Here is an 18348-nt window from a genome sequence, read left to right as displayed (position 1 = left end):
AACTGTAAGCTGACAGAATAGAAATATTTAAATGTTGAAATATTTAAACCAAGAAAAATCAGGTTCCTTAAAAAAATAACCTATACTCAAGATTGGTTCCATGAAAATGGAGGTGAACGCTAAGGTATAGAAAAGTTGCATGAAAGCCAGGGAAGGGTCAAGTTGTCTCTGCTGTGGGGTCAACAAAAAAGCACAGGATCTAGGAATCTGGCCAGCCACTGAACTTGCTCTCAGGAAGAAGCAGCGAAAGCACAGAATTCTGAAAATGACTCACATGAGCACACTCAGTGGACGCAAAAATGGATGAAGGTAATTTCAAAAGTGTACTCTTTCGAGTATTTGAATCTTCTAAATATTTGTCAATCATTTTATATAAGTGGGTATACAGGTGACAGAAAATACAGTTATATACATAATGTTAATACGTATTTTAATTCAACTCGTTCTGAGGATCCTTCAAAATGTAGATTTTTAAACGTCAGGGAAACATCAAATGGCATGTGGCTCCCAAGGTCTCCTTGGATGGAGAGAATAACATAAGCACCTCCTTAGGGTCTATCACAAGGCATTCTGAGGATGTTACATACACATCACTGACCGATGCGGGTCTCTGATTTCAATGTTCCTAAGCATCAGTTATTACCAAACTGTGGACATGCATAGTTTTTCCTCCACCAGTCCTGTCAGCAAAAGGATGTTAACCATCATCCTATGATTTTTATTCAATTTAGCCTTATTATATGCAGATTATAGATTAAGGACACAGCCTAGACTATAATGGTTTTGCTGTTCTTCTACAACAGCAACAGAGTACCTGCAAACCTTTTTGTGAGTTTTCCCAAACTATTATTTGCCTTTTCTTTACCTTCATCTAACCAGAGGTGTGACGTACTTTCAACAATATATTCAGTTTTGATATCTTTTTTTTTTTTTTACCAGTCAACTACTCTCATCTCAAAAGATAATTACTTCTAGTCTGCTAATTTCCATAATGAGCCCAGCACTTATTCTTCACTCACAGCTCCTGTAACAGTTCAGCTTCTCCTCGGCCACCCAGCACTGAGGCAGAGTATGCGGTCAATTCTTCCATCTGTAAATTTGTGATGGGCACGTTTCTACACGGACACTGAAGGTCTTGACACAGTGACAGACCGTTTCCACATCACTCGAGATTTCATGCAGTATACTACACTTGCAAGAAATGTCATGAAAAAATATATCCAACACAGCCAGGGAGGGAAGAGATAATGTTTTTAAACACACTCAAAGTCTAATTAATTTGAATTTCCTGAATCCCTTCTATTGTTCTAGCTGGTAAGGGAAACTAGCATCCCTTTAGTTCAGATAATAAAATGACAAAAGCATGTGTTCACCTAAATTAAATGTTAAAGGGTAATTTCTTTCCAGAATGAGATCGAATGTTACTAGTAGACAAAAGTAGCTAGTTCTTGCTTTTCTGTTTCCGATTTTCTATACCTGGAGGAAACAGTTGGTGGTCTTGGTTAAAGGCGGCAATTAATAGAAAAAGCTGATATCATGGCGGTAGAACCTTAAAAAATAACTGTATACAAAAAAAAAGACAAAGAAATGTTGTGCCATTTCTATTAGTGAACAGGCAACCCTTTGCTGACGTTTCAGCAGTCACCCAAGACACTTAGGAATAGTCTCTTCACTAAAATCACAGCCTGTCAACTACAAAGTAGGAATTCCAACTTCTCTCCCATCTATGAACCTGAATGAGCATCTTGAAACACATGATTTCCAAAGACAGTGTTTCCTGTCTATACTGTTAGATTAACTGGAGAAAAAAAAAGGTATTCTCGTTTTCTGAAAAATGGTGTTTAACATATGGCCATTTTTAACTGTTCTATCAGTACTCAAAACTAACTGAATATACATATATAAGCATTTTGTACGTATTTACATGTATACTGTGTCTCCACATATGTGTGTGTAGAGAATCACATTCATCCAAATCACTTATCCCTCACCTGTGGTAGCTTAACTGACTTGTGTTCAACTGGCCCATCTGGTCCCATCCTCTTTCCTCCTCTTCTATTCTCTTCGCAACAGGTGGAATCTTCTTTTAAGTGTACACATCTGATTATGTCAATCCCAAGGCTCTAATTGCTTTCCTGTGCCGTTAGGACAAATCCTTACCTAGTTCCCGTCCCCAGCTGCCCTACCGTTCCTACTTTCTTCCTCGTGGCATTTTCCCTCTCACTGTGTCGGCTCCACAGCACTGGTCAGGTTTGGGTTTTGTTCTCAGGCACTAAACAAATGCTATTCCGCACGCTTAGGTCATTTCCACCCTCACGGCAGTGACCCCTTCGCCCAGTGAACTCCCGCCAGCCTCATCTTCTGTAGGGAGTACTTCACTGCGACCACAGGTTATGGGAGAGCCCTCTGGCACAGCACCTTGTGCTTCTCCAACAAAACCCCCAACACACTGCACTGCAGTTTCCCCCAGATCGGGAAGCACATACACGTTGCTTCCCCATCATTTAGCACCATGTCTGAACACAACAGGTGTTTCACAAGGACTTACAGGTGCAGAAGGGATGAAAAGGGAATTATGAGGGCACGAGGGTGGCTCAATTGGTTGCACGTCTGACGTTGGCTCAGATCATGGTCTCATGGTTCATGATTTCGAGCCCCACATCTGGCTCTCTGCTGTCAGCACAGAGCCCACTTCAAATCTTCTGTGTCTGTCTCTGTCTCTCTCTCTCTCTCTCTCTCTCTGCCACTCCCCAGTGCGTACACACGCTGTCTCTCTCAAAAATAGTAAATAAACATTGAACAAAAAAAAAAAAAAAAGAAAAAGGGAATTATGGAGAAATATGTGGGAGGCCAAATTAGAATAGGCATGACCCAGGGAATGGATGTAAAAGGGAAATCCTTATACTTGTATAGAATTACAAAAGGCAAGGAGATTATGAATTCTATTAATTTATAATCTCATGTGTGTGTATTTAATAGTACTGTAATACTTTGTACTTTTGCTGGTCTGTTTCTTTCTAAACTTTTTATATGGTGAAAACTTTGCTTTTTGTCAAATCCTTTTATTTTTATTAAAACTGTTTCACTATAGTCTATTTCAATACTGTCATGACTTCTTTCTTATGGTTATCTATCTTATGGTTACCTATCAATCTAGAAAAATAATATTGGAGCAAGATTATAAATAGAGTCAGAAATACAGGCTGTCAGGAGCTCTATTTACCTGGATATTGGTGAATCATACATTGCAGTTCTAAGTTACAAGTCTCAACCCACTAATTCAACTAAGTAATGTCATTTTATTTTTTTAATTAAGGTTTGTTAGCTTATTTATTTATTGAGAGAGAGAGAGAGAGTGTGTGTGTGTGCATGAGAGGAAGAAGAGGGGCAGTGGGAGAGAGAGAGAATCCCAAGAAGGCTCCACGCTGTCAGTGCAGAGTCCAATGGTGGGGCTCAAACTCATCAACCGTGAGACCATGCCCTGAGCTGAAACCTAGATTCAGATGCTTGACCAAATGAGCCACCCAGGTGCCCCTATTTTTCTTTAATTAAAGATGACCTCTAGGGGGTCCAGTGATCTGTCCACTGCAGAGACAGGTCTCAGTCCTTGTAGGACCACAGTGGTATCTGGTGAGATGTATCCATTTGTATGGACTTCGGTATCTATCTCCTGCATCACAGAGATGATGGTCTTTCATTCTCAACCTTGTGACCTTCCAAAGTGCTCTATGTTTCAGGCAATTCTGGGCTACTTGGGGGATAAGAAGAGCAATTCAGATGAATTTCCATGACATTAAAGCAAACACCGTGAGGCTGTTTCATTCCCCTCTGCCCCAGAATAACATGCAGCCCCTCCTAGCCTCTGCTCATCAGCTTTTGCCAGCAGAGTGGGCTCTCCTCACTTTCCAAGACTAACCCAAAACTGGGTTCACAGGTCACCTCGGGTCTCCAATCCCCAGTATCGAATTTCCCCTCAAATCCTACAAATGAGACCCATGAGAATACATTGTTTTGTATTTTGTCTGATTCTCCTGATCCCCACCTCAACCTTGTCCAGCAATGTTTTCTGATGTGAGAACGGGGAAATATCTAAGAGTATATTCATTCTTTTTCTTCTTATACCTGAGCCCGTGGAATTCAGAAACCCACAATTTTGGTGCTATTATTTTTAATTCTATTATAGCAAACCTCCCACAAGCTACCAGATACTCACATGCCGAAGCCCAAATGGGAGAGGTACCAAAATAACTGAAAATATTAGGGAAAGAAACCCTTTAGAGAGTAGCTGCAAATACTACCCCAATTGCATGTTGGTCGCAAAATCTTACACCATGGCTCTCCTCTTTTGCAATTGGAAGATCCCATCTTCCAGCAGCAGAACCTCTAGTATTTTAGGTCAAACTGATTTACAGACAAAACTGCAAGTTCTGTTTCAGTTCAGCTCACAGGCATCTAACAGCCTGAGGCTTCCCATCCCTGCTTCCTTGATAAGGCAAGTCCGTTAAACCCACACCAACTGCCTCTCTTCCAAAATGTTTTCTCAAACAAGGAAACCACTCATTTAGATTGTTCTCAATAAGTTTTCCAGTACTTGAGTGATTTTAGAGAAATTTTATAGGAAAAAATTTAAGGCCCAATATTACATTGTTTTTAGAGCCACAGTCTTTGTTTGTTTGTTTTTTATTTTTTATTTTTTTTTAATTTTTTTAATGTTTATTTATTTTTGAGACAGAGAGAGACAGAGCATGAACAGGGGAGGGTCAGAGAGAGGGACACACAGAATCTGAAACAGGCTCCAGGCTCTGAGCCGTCAGCACAGAACCTGACGCGGGGCTCGAACTCGCGGACCGCAAGATCATGACCTGAGCCGAAGTCGGACGCTTAACCGACTGAGCCACCCAGGCACCCCTGTTTGTTTGTTTTTTAGAAGATGGAGTGGGGTTTCTGTTTGAGCACAGTTCAGCTGAAAATTTCAGTTGCCTTTGGACATGGGTTATTTCATCAATCTGGTTCTTTTTACCCCTAACAGGACACTGCCAAATTTCTGCAGGTTGCACACATTTTCCTTACAAATAGGAATGGACTTTCAAGCCTTGTATGAAACACCTTTCTCAGCTCACAGGCAACTGCATATGGAACGATGTGTTCCCTCTGAACACACTGAGCAAATACAGCAAAACAATTCTCTAATTATGAGAACATAGGTTTAATAGCATACAGTTGAGAAGAAAATTAGTTCAAAGAATCAATTCCCTGAATTACGATCTTGTATTCATATAATACTTTGTGTTTTACCAAACATGTTCATGTATCTTATTTTCATTTTTGGCTTCTACATGGGTCTATGTCAAAAATTCTAATTTTCCTATGAAACTAAAAACAATTCATGCCCACAGAAAACAAGCAGCAAACAAAATCATATAAGGACAAAGGATCACCTATTTTTCCACTAAAGACAAGTTACCCCTAATATTTTTGTTCATCCTTTTTTGCCATGTTATTGTTCAGTTATTATAATCTATATAAATTCTCATATATTTAATATTTATAATATTAAAGGCAACTAAAGTTGTTCATTATGTTGGGTTAATAATCTTTCAGAATTTAATTATGATGCTTTTGGCTATTTCCTGTGTTTTAAGTTCGAAAAACATCTCCATATAAATCTCCTTTGCTGCACAAATCCTAGCCTGCATCCTGATTTATTCCCCTATAGAAAATAACCAGAAGTAGAATTCCTATGCCTCACACTCTGTATCACCTTAAGAACATGGCCCAATGCATGTAATTGCAGGTGATGCTGACCCATTCCCAGGGTATCATGAGAACAGAGGGTCTTGAATCACTGTCCCTCCCACCCTGCCCCACCCCTGGCTGTCAAGATAAACGCTCTTGATCCAAAGTGCTTGTAAACATGACTACAGACGTGATTTCCCCTTTTCTGACTCATGATTATTTAATGCAGCATTTTCATTTTTGCCATGTCTTTGGCTAAATAGTGGCAACTTTTTAAAGCTTTGTTTAAGCATGCATTACTGGTTTATAGGTATTAGTCAGAAATGCACTGTGTTCATTTTCTCCCTTCTACAAGTTCAAAATTATACTCAAGTACAGATTAAGAAAGCTTTTCGACACTCATTTATGATAACAACTATCAATAAAGGAGGCATAGAGGGAACATACCTCACTATAATAAAAAGCATACACAATAAAGACATAGCTACATCTTACCTAACAGTGAAAAGTTGAGAGCTTTTCCCTGCAGATCAGGAACAAGACAAGCATGTCCACTCTTACCACTTTCATTGAACAAAGTATTGGAAGTCCTAGCTAGAGCATTTAGTCAACAAAAATAAAAGGCATCCAGATTGGAAAGGAAGAACTAAAACTGTCACTATTTGCAGGTGGCATTATGCTATACATGATACCATACACAGAAAACCCTAAAATCTCCATCAAGTAACTGTTACAATTAGTAAAGTTGCAGTGTACAAAATCAATACACAAAAAAAACAGCTGTGTGTCTATACATTAACAAACTATCCAGAAGAGAATTGAAAAAGTCCATTTACAAGTGCATCAAAAACAACATAATACCTAGAAAGAAATTGTACCAAGGGAGTTAAAGACCTGTAAAGTCTAGGACTCTGATGAAAGACAATAAAGATGACACAGATGTATGCAAAGATAGTCCATTTTCACAGATCAGAAGAATTCATGTTGTTAACATGTGCACACCACCCAAGGCAATCTACAGATTCAGTGCAATCCCTACCAAAATTCCAATGGCATTTTTCGTAAAACAAATAATCTTAAAATTTGTATGGAACCTCAGAAGACTTCAAACTGCCAAACCCCTCTTGAGAAGAAAGAACAAAGCTGGAGCCATCACACCCCTTGACTTCAAACTATATTACGAAGCTATAATTATCAGAACAGTATGGTATTAGCATGAAAATGGACACCTGATCAATGGAGCACAACAGACAGTCCAGAAACAAATCCATACATAGTCAATTTACGACAAAGGAGGCAAGAACATAGAATGGGGAAAGAACAGTCCCTTCAATAAATGGTGTTGGGAAAATCGGACAGCCACATGCCGAAGAAACCAACTAAATCACATTCTTACACCATACACAAAAATGAGTTCAAAACAGATTGAAAACTTGAATGCAAGTCCTAAAACCTTAGAAGAAAACATAGGGAGTAAACTCTTTGACATCAGTCTTAGTGGTGATTTTTTAGATCTGACACCAAAAGCAAAGGCAAGGAAAGCAAAACAAACAAGTGGAACTGTATCAAACTAAAAACGTCTGCACAGCAAAGGAAACTGTCCACAAAAAGGCAGCCTGCCAAATGCAAGACTGTATTTGCAAATCCTGTCTGATAAAGAGTTAACATCCAAAATACATAAACCACACAACTCAGCAGCAAAAAAAAGACAATCCAATTCAAAAATTGGCAGAGGATGTAGGGAGACGTGTCTCCAAAGACCATATACAATTGGCCAACATCAAAAGATGTTGGTACATCAACAAAAGGTACATCGAAAGATGCTCAACATCACTAATCAGGAAAATATAACATGATGAACCATCACTACATATATCTGTTAGAATTTCTATCATCAAAAAAGACAAAAAAAAAACAAGTGTTGGTGAGAATGTGGAGACAAGAGAACCCTTGTCCACTGTTGGGAATGTAAACTTGTACAGCCATTATGGAAAATGATAAGGAGATTCCTCAAAAAATTAAAGATAGAACTAGCATGTGACCCAGCAATCACACTTCTGGGTGTTTATCTGAAGAATATGAAAACATTAAGTCAAAGAGATGTGGGCAGAACCATGTTGTCTGCAGCATTTTTTATAGTAGCCAAGGTATGGAAACAAAGTGGCCCTTGGTGAATGAATGGCCAAATAAATTGTGTTTGTATACAATCAATATCATTTAGCCATAAAAAAAAGGAAATCCTGTCTTTTGTGACAACATGGATGGATCTTGAGGACATTATGATAAATGAAATCCAGCAAATAAAAACAAATACTGAACGATCTCACATATATGTGGAATCTTAAAAAAAAAAAAAAACAAAAAACTCATAGACACCAAGAACAGATTAGTGGTTGTCAGAGGCAGGGCTGGGAGGTTGGCATGATGACTAAAAGTGACCAAAATGTACCAACTTCCGTTTTAAAGAACATCCTAGGGATATTACCTAAAGCATGGTGACTGTAGTTAGGAATACTGAATTGTGTATTTGAGTTGCTAAAAGTAGATCTTAGAAGTTCTTGTCACAAGAAAATATGTTTAACTGGGTGATGGATTTTAAACAAATTTATTGTGGTGATTGTTTTGCCATACTTACATATATCAAATCATTATGCTATACAACTGAAACTAATAAGACATAAGTTACATCTCAATAAGAAAACTTTGCATACTGTCAAAAATGTAGCTTTTTGTATGGAAAAAAATGGATTAAAAAAAAGAAAATGGAAAAAAGAGAAAAAGGGCGCCGGGGTGGCTTAGTGGGTTAGGCATCTGACTTTGGCTCTGGTCATGACCTCACCATCCCTGAGTTTGAGCCCCATGTTGGGCTCTGTGCTGACAGCTCAGAGATTCTGTGTCTCCCTCTGTCTCTGTCCCTTCCCCACTTGCACGGTCTCTCTCAAAAATAAAATAAAATAAAAAATGGATCCAACATTAGTTATATGAACTAAAATTCCTTATGGGTCTCAGTTAGAAATTGTACTTTACTGCATTAAACTGGAAATTCCAAATACAGATTTCAAATGAGAGTTCTCTCACATAAAAAAAAAAAAAAAATTTTCTGAAGGTATGAAATCCAGTCCAAACTGGAAGTTCATGGTCATCAGCAACCCAAATTTCTTCATTTTCTCTGTTACTCTAGTGCATAGCTTTCTCAAGATTTCTTCCTGACCTAAGATGGACACCGAATCCAGCTACACATCTGTGTTCCTGATGGCTGAGAGGGTAAGACAAAAGAGGCACAGCTTTCTTTTTTTTTTTTTAATTTCTTTTTCATGTTTACTTATTTTTGAGAAGCAGAGAGAGACAGCTTGAGTGGGGGAGGGGGAGAGAGAGAGAGAGAGAGAGAGAGAGATAGAGGGAGACCCAGAATCTGAAGCAAGCTCCAAGCTCTGAGCTGTCAGCACAGAGCCCACACAGGGCTCGAACTCACGAATTGCGAGATCATGACCTGAGCCGAAGTCGGACACTCAACCAACTGAGCCACCCAGGCACCCCAAAAAAGGCCCAGCTTTCTGCCTGAGCCAGCTCCCTCGACACATCCTCTCAGAACACTACCTCGAAAGAGATCCAGAAGGGATCCAGAATAAGTTTCACATGTATCCTCACTGGTGAGAACCTAGTTTTGGTTCATCCCAAGTGCAAGGTAGGTTGAAAAATACAGTACATTCGTTGACTTTATTCATAGCAAAATAATTGCATCAAGTCCATTATCAAAAATAAAGGGAAAAGGCATACTGACCAGGCAGCCAACACTAGCAATCTAACAAATTATCTTCATTTTTGATTCATGTCAAAAAAAGATACACTAAATGGTCTCATTCCAGTGGTTTTTTAACAGATTGTTCCTATATATTAAGTGGATTTTGTTTCCCTTCTATGTCTTTTTTCAGTTAACTTCTGTTTTCAAATTACAAAGTTAACACTTCCTTGTCCATATTGTGATTCTGTTTACTACACACTTTCAGATTCATGACCACTTTAGCTTGAGATTCACTCCAAGCACAGAAAAACACTCTTAACCATATAATACCTTTCCTTTGAATTCACAGTTGTCTGAAACTAATATCTGGCTTTACTTTCATTCCTTAATAAATTGTTGCCTAATCTCTAATTTTTTTTTTATAAGTGATTCTGCTTCTGAGGTATCTGGGTTTCATTTTTAACTAGAGTTGAACGTAGCTTCCAGAACACTAATGTGAAGTATTAAAATGTGTTCTTCTAAGAGAAGTTGGTTTTCTGCTCCCTCGTTTCATGCTTATGGTGTTTTACGCTTTCTCACTTGGCTCATCCTTTGTTTTATGTGTTGTGATCACAATTAACTGTGCTTGGTTTTGTGTTGATCATTTCCAGTTATTTGCAGGGTACATATCATGCCTTTAATTTTATGAGAATGTTTTATAGAAGCGTAAATTTAACATGCATAGTTATATTCACGTATTTACCATTTTTACTTTTAAAATGAAAAATGGGCACATTTTACATCTCTGCTCAACCATTCCATTCAAAATGTGTCTTAAGTAAGGTTCTATTTATGTTTCAAAATAAATATTTTGATCATTAAATTTTCTTTTGTCTTAGTTCTTTCATTAGCAACTGATATATTTTCTGAGCTCCTCCACTTACGAGAATATTTGTAGGCTGCTTTTGCACATGGGTAATAGCTTAGTTACGGAGAATTCTTGCTGCATTCTCTTTTCCCTTTTAAAATAGATAGATACTGTTTTCTGCAATTTTAAGTTACCAAAAAGGTAACCCAATCTGACATTTCTTTTTTTTTTTTTTTTTTTTTTTTGAGAGACAGAGACAGAGCCCAAGTGGGGGAGGGGGAGAGAGAGAGGGAGACACAGAATCTGAAGCAGGCTCCAGGCTCTGAAATGTCAGCACAGAACCCTACACGGGGCTCAAATCCATGAACCGAGAGATCATGACCTGAGCTGAAGTCGGATGCTTAACCGACTGAGCCACACAGGCGCCCCTAACATTTGTTTCTCTAATAATTTTGTTAATATACTGAATACTTCCTGTGTTAAATATTTCCTCGGATTTCTTTATATGAAGGTTAGAGTTTGCATGATTATACTCTACCTGTACGCACTCTGAAAGACTTCATTTTCCATATCAATTCTACCTTTCTTTTTATTCCACTACAACATTTCTCATTTCCTCACACTGTCTACACAACAGGAAACCAAGCAGACATTCAATGATGTCATAGGAATGTCATTTGTCAACCCAAGAAATTTTGATTTTTCTTTTTGTTTATTACGTTTTTGTTTTAAAACAACCAAACTCCTGTCTTCATGCCCTTTTCATGGTCATCAGTCGTGTTGTTTGTCATCCTGTCATAGAATGCAGAGCCCAGTCAACCATGATGATGAGCAGTGGAAAAGCATAGTGGTAGGAAACACATGGTATGCTAACACCACGGGTCAAGTGCTGTACATTGTAGAGGTAAGAGCGGCCCTTTTTGGGTCTTGTATTTAATGGTCGTGACTATATATTTTATTTGGTCAAAGTAGCAGCTCTCAGCCAACAGCTATAGTGACTAAAACTGAAATTTTTTCCCACCTATTTCCAGGATATGGCAGTTTTGTTTCAGGAGAAAGGGAGTGTGAACCAGTGTGTATGCCTACCAGTTTGGGTTTCCAGTTTATCCTCATTAACTGTCACTCTCCTGAGTGGTGACCGAACGCAGAGGTTCTGAGTCTGGACTCTGGAGTCACGATTCGGGATTTAAGTCGACTCTGTCAAACCTGCCTCAAGTGTTTGTAAAACAAGACCGACTACTTCACTGAGGTACTGTGCGGACAAAATGTCATGTTATAGATTAAAACAGTAGTGCCTGTCATGGAGAAAATCCACAGAAGTGTTAGCTGACATGACTATTTCATAAAAATGCCCCCAAATCAATCCAATTATTCATTCAGGATACATGGAACGGGTTTCAGTCTTCATTTTGCTTGGACGTGTCTCTCTTCACAGGTAGGAGAGACTTCCAGGACTGTTACCCAGGCAAGCTTCTAAACTAGAATTCAGAAGATGCCTTTGGTGATTCTGAGGATTTCGACTACCCTTTTATTTACATTTCATTAAGGAAAGACAACCCTTCTCAGTTGTTTGTTTTCTTAATGGGATTAGCAAGGCAGTGGTCACTTTATCTCCTTGACCAGAGTATGAGCAACATGATGGCAGACACTAGGACTGAAGCTTCTATCAAGATTTCTGTGATATAGTCTGGCTATACTCATTTTTCAATGAATAAAAGGTTAGAAGACTAAGCGATTAAAAGACAGAATCCATTTAACTGTTCAAGGCTCTATCTTCCCACCTCTTTACCTAAAAATTTCATCTGAAACTGATAAAAACACAGATTAAGGGGATATACAATCAACTTCAATAAACTTGCCTAACTTTGGTAGAATCTAAAAGTAAAAATAGCCAACATATGGGTTTCATTTCTCTTAAAATACACAAGGATTAAAATTAAAAAGAATAAAGTGCTTGGCAAACATGTTTTTTAATTCAACAGATGGATAGTTTTTCTACTTTTGCTGATAAAAGAAATTAACATAATGAAAATGTGCATTCTGCCTCAATTTTTGCATTTTCTTGCACTTCGGTGAAAGAAGTTCAAGTCCCTTCTGGCCTCTTCAGGTGTTTCGACAATAAAGATTTTATTTTAATGTTGTTTTTTTCTTGGCAAACAAGGTAATAGAACATATCCAAGGATGTATTTTATTAGATTATAGAGATCTGCTAACTTAAACAGGTTAATGACCGTGACATTATAGCACTGACATTTCAACTTAAATACCTATAAGCCACCAACAAATTACTGATGTACAGATAGATCATACTTCAACAGCTACTTAAACCTCTTTATTAAAATCATATTACATTTACTATTGGGATTGGGTTAAAATGACAAAATTAGTTTGAATTTTCATTATCTGCTTTAAGAATACTATTCTTGATGCTTCTCTAGTATTTGTCCATAAAGTAATTAGAATTTTATGAAAACAGAACATTTTGAACTACAGTGTCTGCAAAGATTTTAAACATTCTCAAATCTCTTGTAGGATCTATTTTTCGGGTTAGTTTTCGCAGTCGATTTCAAGATAATTCTATTTTGTTTTTTCTAGTTTCCTTGGTCTGCCATCAGAATAAGCATACTTCTTCACATAGGAACTAAATATAAACAATTTGTGTCTACCTTACCGCAGTAAAGGTGGAAAAGTAAAATCGACTTCCATTAAAAATTTTTCATTGGCCCCTTTTTCATGTGATGTTGAAATAATGTATCTAGTAACTATTCACCATTGGATTATATGTGCTCGACTATGAGATAGGGTTCATGTGGATTCATTATATAACCCCATCTTCATTATTCTATTCAATCTTACATGTTAAAACTTACTAAAAATTAAAGACAAGTCTTAAATTATACTTTTATACACATAAAATTGGCAAGGATTTAAACAAAATGATTATAGTTAGCGTTAACAATGATACATAAAACAAATAATCATTGATGGTGGGAATTAGCTCAGGTGCAATCTACACTGGAAATCAACTTAGCAATATTTATTAGTGGTTTAAGACACTTGAGAATTTAGTAGTTTGGGTAAAGACACATTTAGCATTGGTGACATTGTAAAATGCCTGGAATTATTTAAGCATCCCCAGTATTACAATAGTTACATTATACTGTATTTTATGACAGTATTAAAAATTAATGTGTTTGTAGAACAAGCAATCCTAAAATTCATATGGAACCACAAAAGGCCCCGAATAGCCAAAGTAATTTTGAAGAAGAAGACCAAAGCAGGAGGCATCACAATCCCAGACTTTAGCCTCTACTACAAAGCTGTCATCATCAAGACAGCATGGTATTGGCACAAAAACAGACACATAGACCAATGGAATAGAATAGAAACCCCAGAACTAGACCCACAAACGTATGGCCAACTCATCTTTGACAAAGCAGGAAAGAACATCCAATGGAAAAAAGACAGTCTCTTTAACAAATGGTGCTGGGAGAACTGGACAGCAACATGCACAAGATTGAAACTAGACCACTTTCTCACACCATTCACAAAAATAAACTCAAAATGGATGAAGGACCTGACTGTGAGACAGGAAACCATCAAAACCCTAGAGGAGAAAGCAGGAAAAGACCTCTCCGACCTCAGCTGCAGCAATTTCTTACTTGGCACATCCCCAAAGGCAAGGGAATTAAAAGCAAAAATGAACTATTGGGACTTCATGAAGATAAAAAGCTTCTGCACTGCAAAGGAAACAATCAACAAAACTAAAGGCAACCAACGGAATGGGAAAAGACATTTGCAAAGGACATATCAGACAAAGGGCTAGTACCCAAAATCTATAAAGAACACACCAAACTCCACACCTGAAAAACAAATAATCCAGTGAAGAAATGGGCAGAAAACATGAATAGACACTTCTCTAAAGAAGACATCCTGATGGCCAGCAGGCACATGACAAGATGCTCAACGTCGCTCCTCATCAGGGAAATACAAATCAAAACCACACTCAGTTATCACCTCACGCCAGTCAGAGTGGCCAAAATGAACAAATCAGGAGACTATAAATGCTGGAGAGGATGTGGAGAAACGGGAACCCTCTTGCACTGTTGGTGGGAATGCAAACTGGTGCAGCTGCTCTGGAAAACTATGTGGTGGTTCCTCAAAAAATTAAAAATAGACCTACCCTATGACCCAGCAGTAGCACTGCTAGGAATTTACCCAAGGGATACAGGAGTACTGATGCAGAGGGGCACTTGTACCCCAATGTTTATAGCAGCACTCTCAACAATAGACAAATTATGGAAAGAGCCTAAATGTCCATCAACTGATGAATGGATACAGAAATTGTGGTTTATATACACAATGGAGTACTACGTGGCAATGAGAAAGAATGAAATATGGCCCTTTGTAGCAACATGGATGGAACTGGAGAGTGTAATGCTAAGTGAAATAAGCCATACAGAGGGGCGCCTGGGTGGCGCAGTCGGTTAAGCGTCCGACTTCAGCCAGGTCACGATCTCGCGGTCTGTGAGTTCGAGCCCCGCGTCAGGCTCTGGGCTGATGGCTCGGAGCCTGGAGCCTGTTTCAGATTCTGTGTCTCCCTCTCTCTCTGCCCCTCCCCCGTTCATGCTCTGTCTTTCTCTGTCCCAAAAATAAATAAAAAACATTGAAAAAAAAATTTTTTAAAAAAGAAATGAGCCATACAGAGAAAGACAGATACCATATGGTTTCACTCTTATGTGGATCCTGAGAAACTTAGCAGAAACCCATGGGAGAGGGGAAGGAAAAAAAGGGGGGATTAGAGTGGAAGAGAGCCAAAGCATAAGAGACTCTTAAAAACTGAGAACAGAGGGTTGATGGGGGGTGGGAGGGAGGGGAGGGTGGGTGATGGGTATTGAGGAAGGCACCTTTTGGGATGAGCACTGGGTGTTGTATGGAAACCAATCTGACAATCAACTTCATATATTGGAAAAAAAATTAATGTGTTTGTGCATAAGAAAAGCTTTAAACATTTATATTTTTGAACTGTTAATTCTGCTAAAAGCTTACCTGAACTATAATGATGTGTAGGTAAAGACTTATATATAAGGATATTCTACTATTAGGCAAAATTTCTAAAAGTGATTCTTTAGATAAATGTATGTGGACCTCCTAAATAATATAGAATCTTGTCATTAAGACCCTGCTTTCAAAAATACTTAATACTAGAAAAAATAGGGCTTGTAAGAAAATGATAAAAATCAAGGAGAACAGCATCTGCAAGTAATATTCAAATCTTGTATATAAGATGCCTAAGTACATGAATGCTGGCCAAAAAAAAAGTGCAAATAAAAATATTGAATATACTTACTAGAAGTAAAAGAGATACATTTGTAGCCTGACTACTTTTCTTAAAACTATGTATGGTTTTCCCACAATGAGATACCACCTCACACCTGTCAGAATGGCTAACATTAACAACTAAGGCAGCAACAGATGTAGGAGAGGATGTGGATAGAGAGGAGCTCTTTTGTACTGCTGGTGGGAATGCAAATGGTGCAGCCACTCTGGAAAACAGTACGGGGGCTTCTCAAAAAATTTAAAAGAGAACTACCCTACAACCCACCAATTGCACTACTAAGTATTTATCCAAGGGATACAGGTATGCTGTTTCAAAGGGGGACCCACATCCCAATGTTTATAGCAGCACTATCGACAATAGCCCAAGTATGGAAAGAGCCCTAATGTCCATCGATGGATGAATGGATAAAGATGTGGTATATATACACAATGGAGTATTACTCAGCAATCACAAAGAATGACATCTTGGCAACTATGTGGATGAAACTAGAGGGTATTATGCTAAACGAAATTAGAGAAAAACAAATGTCATATGACCTCACTCATATGAGGACTTTAAGATACAAAACAGATGAACATAAGGGAAGGGAAATGAAAATAATATAAAAACAGGGCGGGGGACAAAACAGAAGAGACTCTTAAATATGGAGAACAAACAGAGGGTTACTGGAAGGGTTGTGGGAGGGGGGATGGGCTAAATTGATAAGGGGCATTAAGGAATCTACTCCTGAAATCATTGTTGCACTAACTTGGATGGAAATTAAAAAAAAATGATAAACTAAATAAAAATTTTTTAAAAATTATGGATGGTTTTCAAATTTTTAACAATGTTAATTTTATTATAAAATATAGTATTATGGCATAAAAATATTCGGATCAATTTCTAAAAGCATTATGCAAAATGATTCATAAATTGGATAAAATTATATGAAACATTTTGTCAGGTATTAAATTTGATTACAATTATTAAGCTGTAAGTCATTGATTTTCACTCAGTGTTTCTACATTTAGTAACTAGAAATCTTCTGTAAGAAATGTTTATCTCCTTTCTTCTATTTACTCAATTATCATCATCATGCTTGAGGTTCATTTTTGTGTTTCCTGCTGCAACATAAGAATCAGTTATTCCTCCAAAGAACATGGTTCCTTTCATTATAGAATGGTATTGAAAACCAAGATCTTGTTTTCTTGTCACTATGAGAGCATCACTGTTTCTATCAACAACACAGTTATAACTTATGCAGGCAAAGTACACAGACAAATGCTAAAATGTGGTCAAATTTTAACACACATATCACTAAAATATTGTTGTGATAATTTTAACATATGTCCCCAAGTCTTTGATGCTCCTTGCTTTGAGAGGTGAAGTTTAACCACCACGACCCTCTCAAGCATGGGCTGGACTTATCTACTTCCTTCTAGTGATGAGAGTATATAAAGGAAAAAATGGTAACTTTACACAGGAGAATCCTGGCAGACACTTCCTTAACCAAGTAGGAAAGGTGAGCATGACCCAAAGTAAATCACATTAATGGGTTAAGAATACCTCAGTGGTATTCTTCTACAAAATCTGTAGTACCAGGTTAATCGTAAGAAACATCAGACAAACCCACATCAAGAGATGCTAAACCAAAGTAACGAACCATCAGCCTTCACAAGTGTCAAGGTCATGAAAGACAAGAAAAGGCCAAGGAACTCTCAAAGATTGGAAGAGACTAAGGAGACATGAAGACTCAATGCAGTGTAGTATCTCGAATTGGATCTTAGAACAGGAAAAGGACGTTTGTGGAAAAACCAGTGGTATCCACGTAACACCAAGTATCCTCTGTTCAAAGCCTTGTTCAAAGTATCCTCTGAGTTTCAGCTTCGGAGTTGAAGCTGAACACACCCAAGAAACAAGGAGGACTGGGACCCATGAACATTCCCTTGGTATCAGACCCCAAGCGTACCATTGCTCAGGACTATGGAGTCTTAAAGGCTGATGAAGGCATCTCATTCAGGGGCCTCTTTATCATTGATGAGAAAGGTATCCTTCGACAGATCACAGTAAATGACCTTCCTGTTGGCCGTTCTGTGGGTGAGACTCTGAGACTAGTTCAGGCCTTCCAGTTTACTGACAAGCATGGGGAAGTGTGCCCAGCTGGCTGGAAGCCTGGCAGTGATACCATCAAGCCTGATGTCCAGAAGAGCAAAGAATATTTCTCTAAGCAGAAGTGAGCGCTGGGCCTTTTTAGGGCCCGGCTGCATTGGCTGGCCATGAAAACAAAATCTCTTTTGTACTATTGTCATGCTTAAGACACAAGACTTTAGATTCAATGCAGATGTGGTATGGGATGGGACAGGCCTTTCCTGCAGGGGTTGGGGAGGCCAGCCTTTCTTCCTCTGGAGAGAATGGCCCATGCTGTGCTATGGGGCAAGTCAACTGATGTGTACAGTAGTGGGGCATCACTTTTGATCTTTGTTTCTATTAAACTTGAACTAAGAAAAAAAAATGGTACATTAATAAATGTACCATGGTTATAGAAGATGAAACCTTTAGGACAATCTAGGAGGGGTATGTGGGAATTCTGTACTCTTTGTGAATCTTCTGTAAAGCAAACACTTGAAATCAAGTGTAAATTGGAAAAGGAGGACATAGTTCCCTAAACCAGAGTTTTAGCTGACATGGTGCCATGCAGACCAA

General features: G+C 38.2%; 1 protein-coding gene across 1 annotated transcript; it reads left to right on the top strand.

Annotated features, from left to right (window-relative positions):
- Positions 1-299: 299 nt before the first annotated feature.
- Positions 300-18139, top strand: LOC102951072 (peroxiredoxin-1-like). Its single transcript, XM_007080334.3, has 3 exons — positions 300-309; positions 2368-2550; positions 17530-18139. Exons 1-3 carry the CDS (start codon positions 300-302, stop codon positions 17880-17882), a joined length of 546 nt encoding a protein of 181 aa, XP_007080396.1. The 3' UTR covers positions 17883-18139.
- The last annotated feature ends 209 nt before the right edge of the window (positions 18140-18348 follow it).

Source organism: Panthera tigris, chromosome B1 (genome assembly GCF_018350195.1).
Source record: "Panthera tigris isolate Pti1 chromosome B1, P.tigris_Pti1_mat1.1, whole genome shotgun sequence".
In the NCBI taxonomy this organism is placed as follows: domain Eukaryota; kingdom Metazoa; phylum Chordata; class Mammalia; order Carnivora; family Felidae; genus Panthera; species Panthera tigris.
The sequence above is the reverse complement of the archived record's forward strand: the minus strand, read 5'-3'. Positions and strand labels throughout refer to the sequence as shown.

Coding starts and splice junctions, on each gene's coding strand:
- LOC102951072 (XM_007080334.3), top strand. Junction 2,551..17,529: donor TGTTTCACAAGGACTTACAG/GTGCAGAAGGGA, acceptor TCTGAGTTTCAG/CTTCGGAGTTGAAGCTGAAC.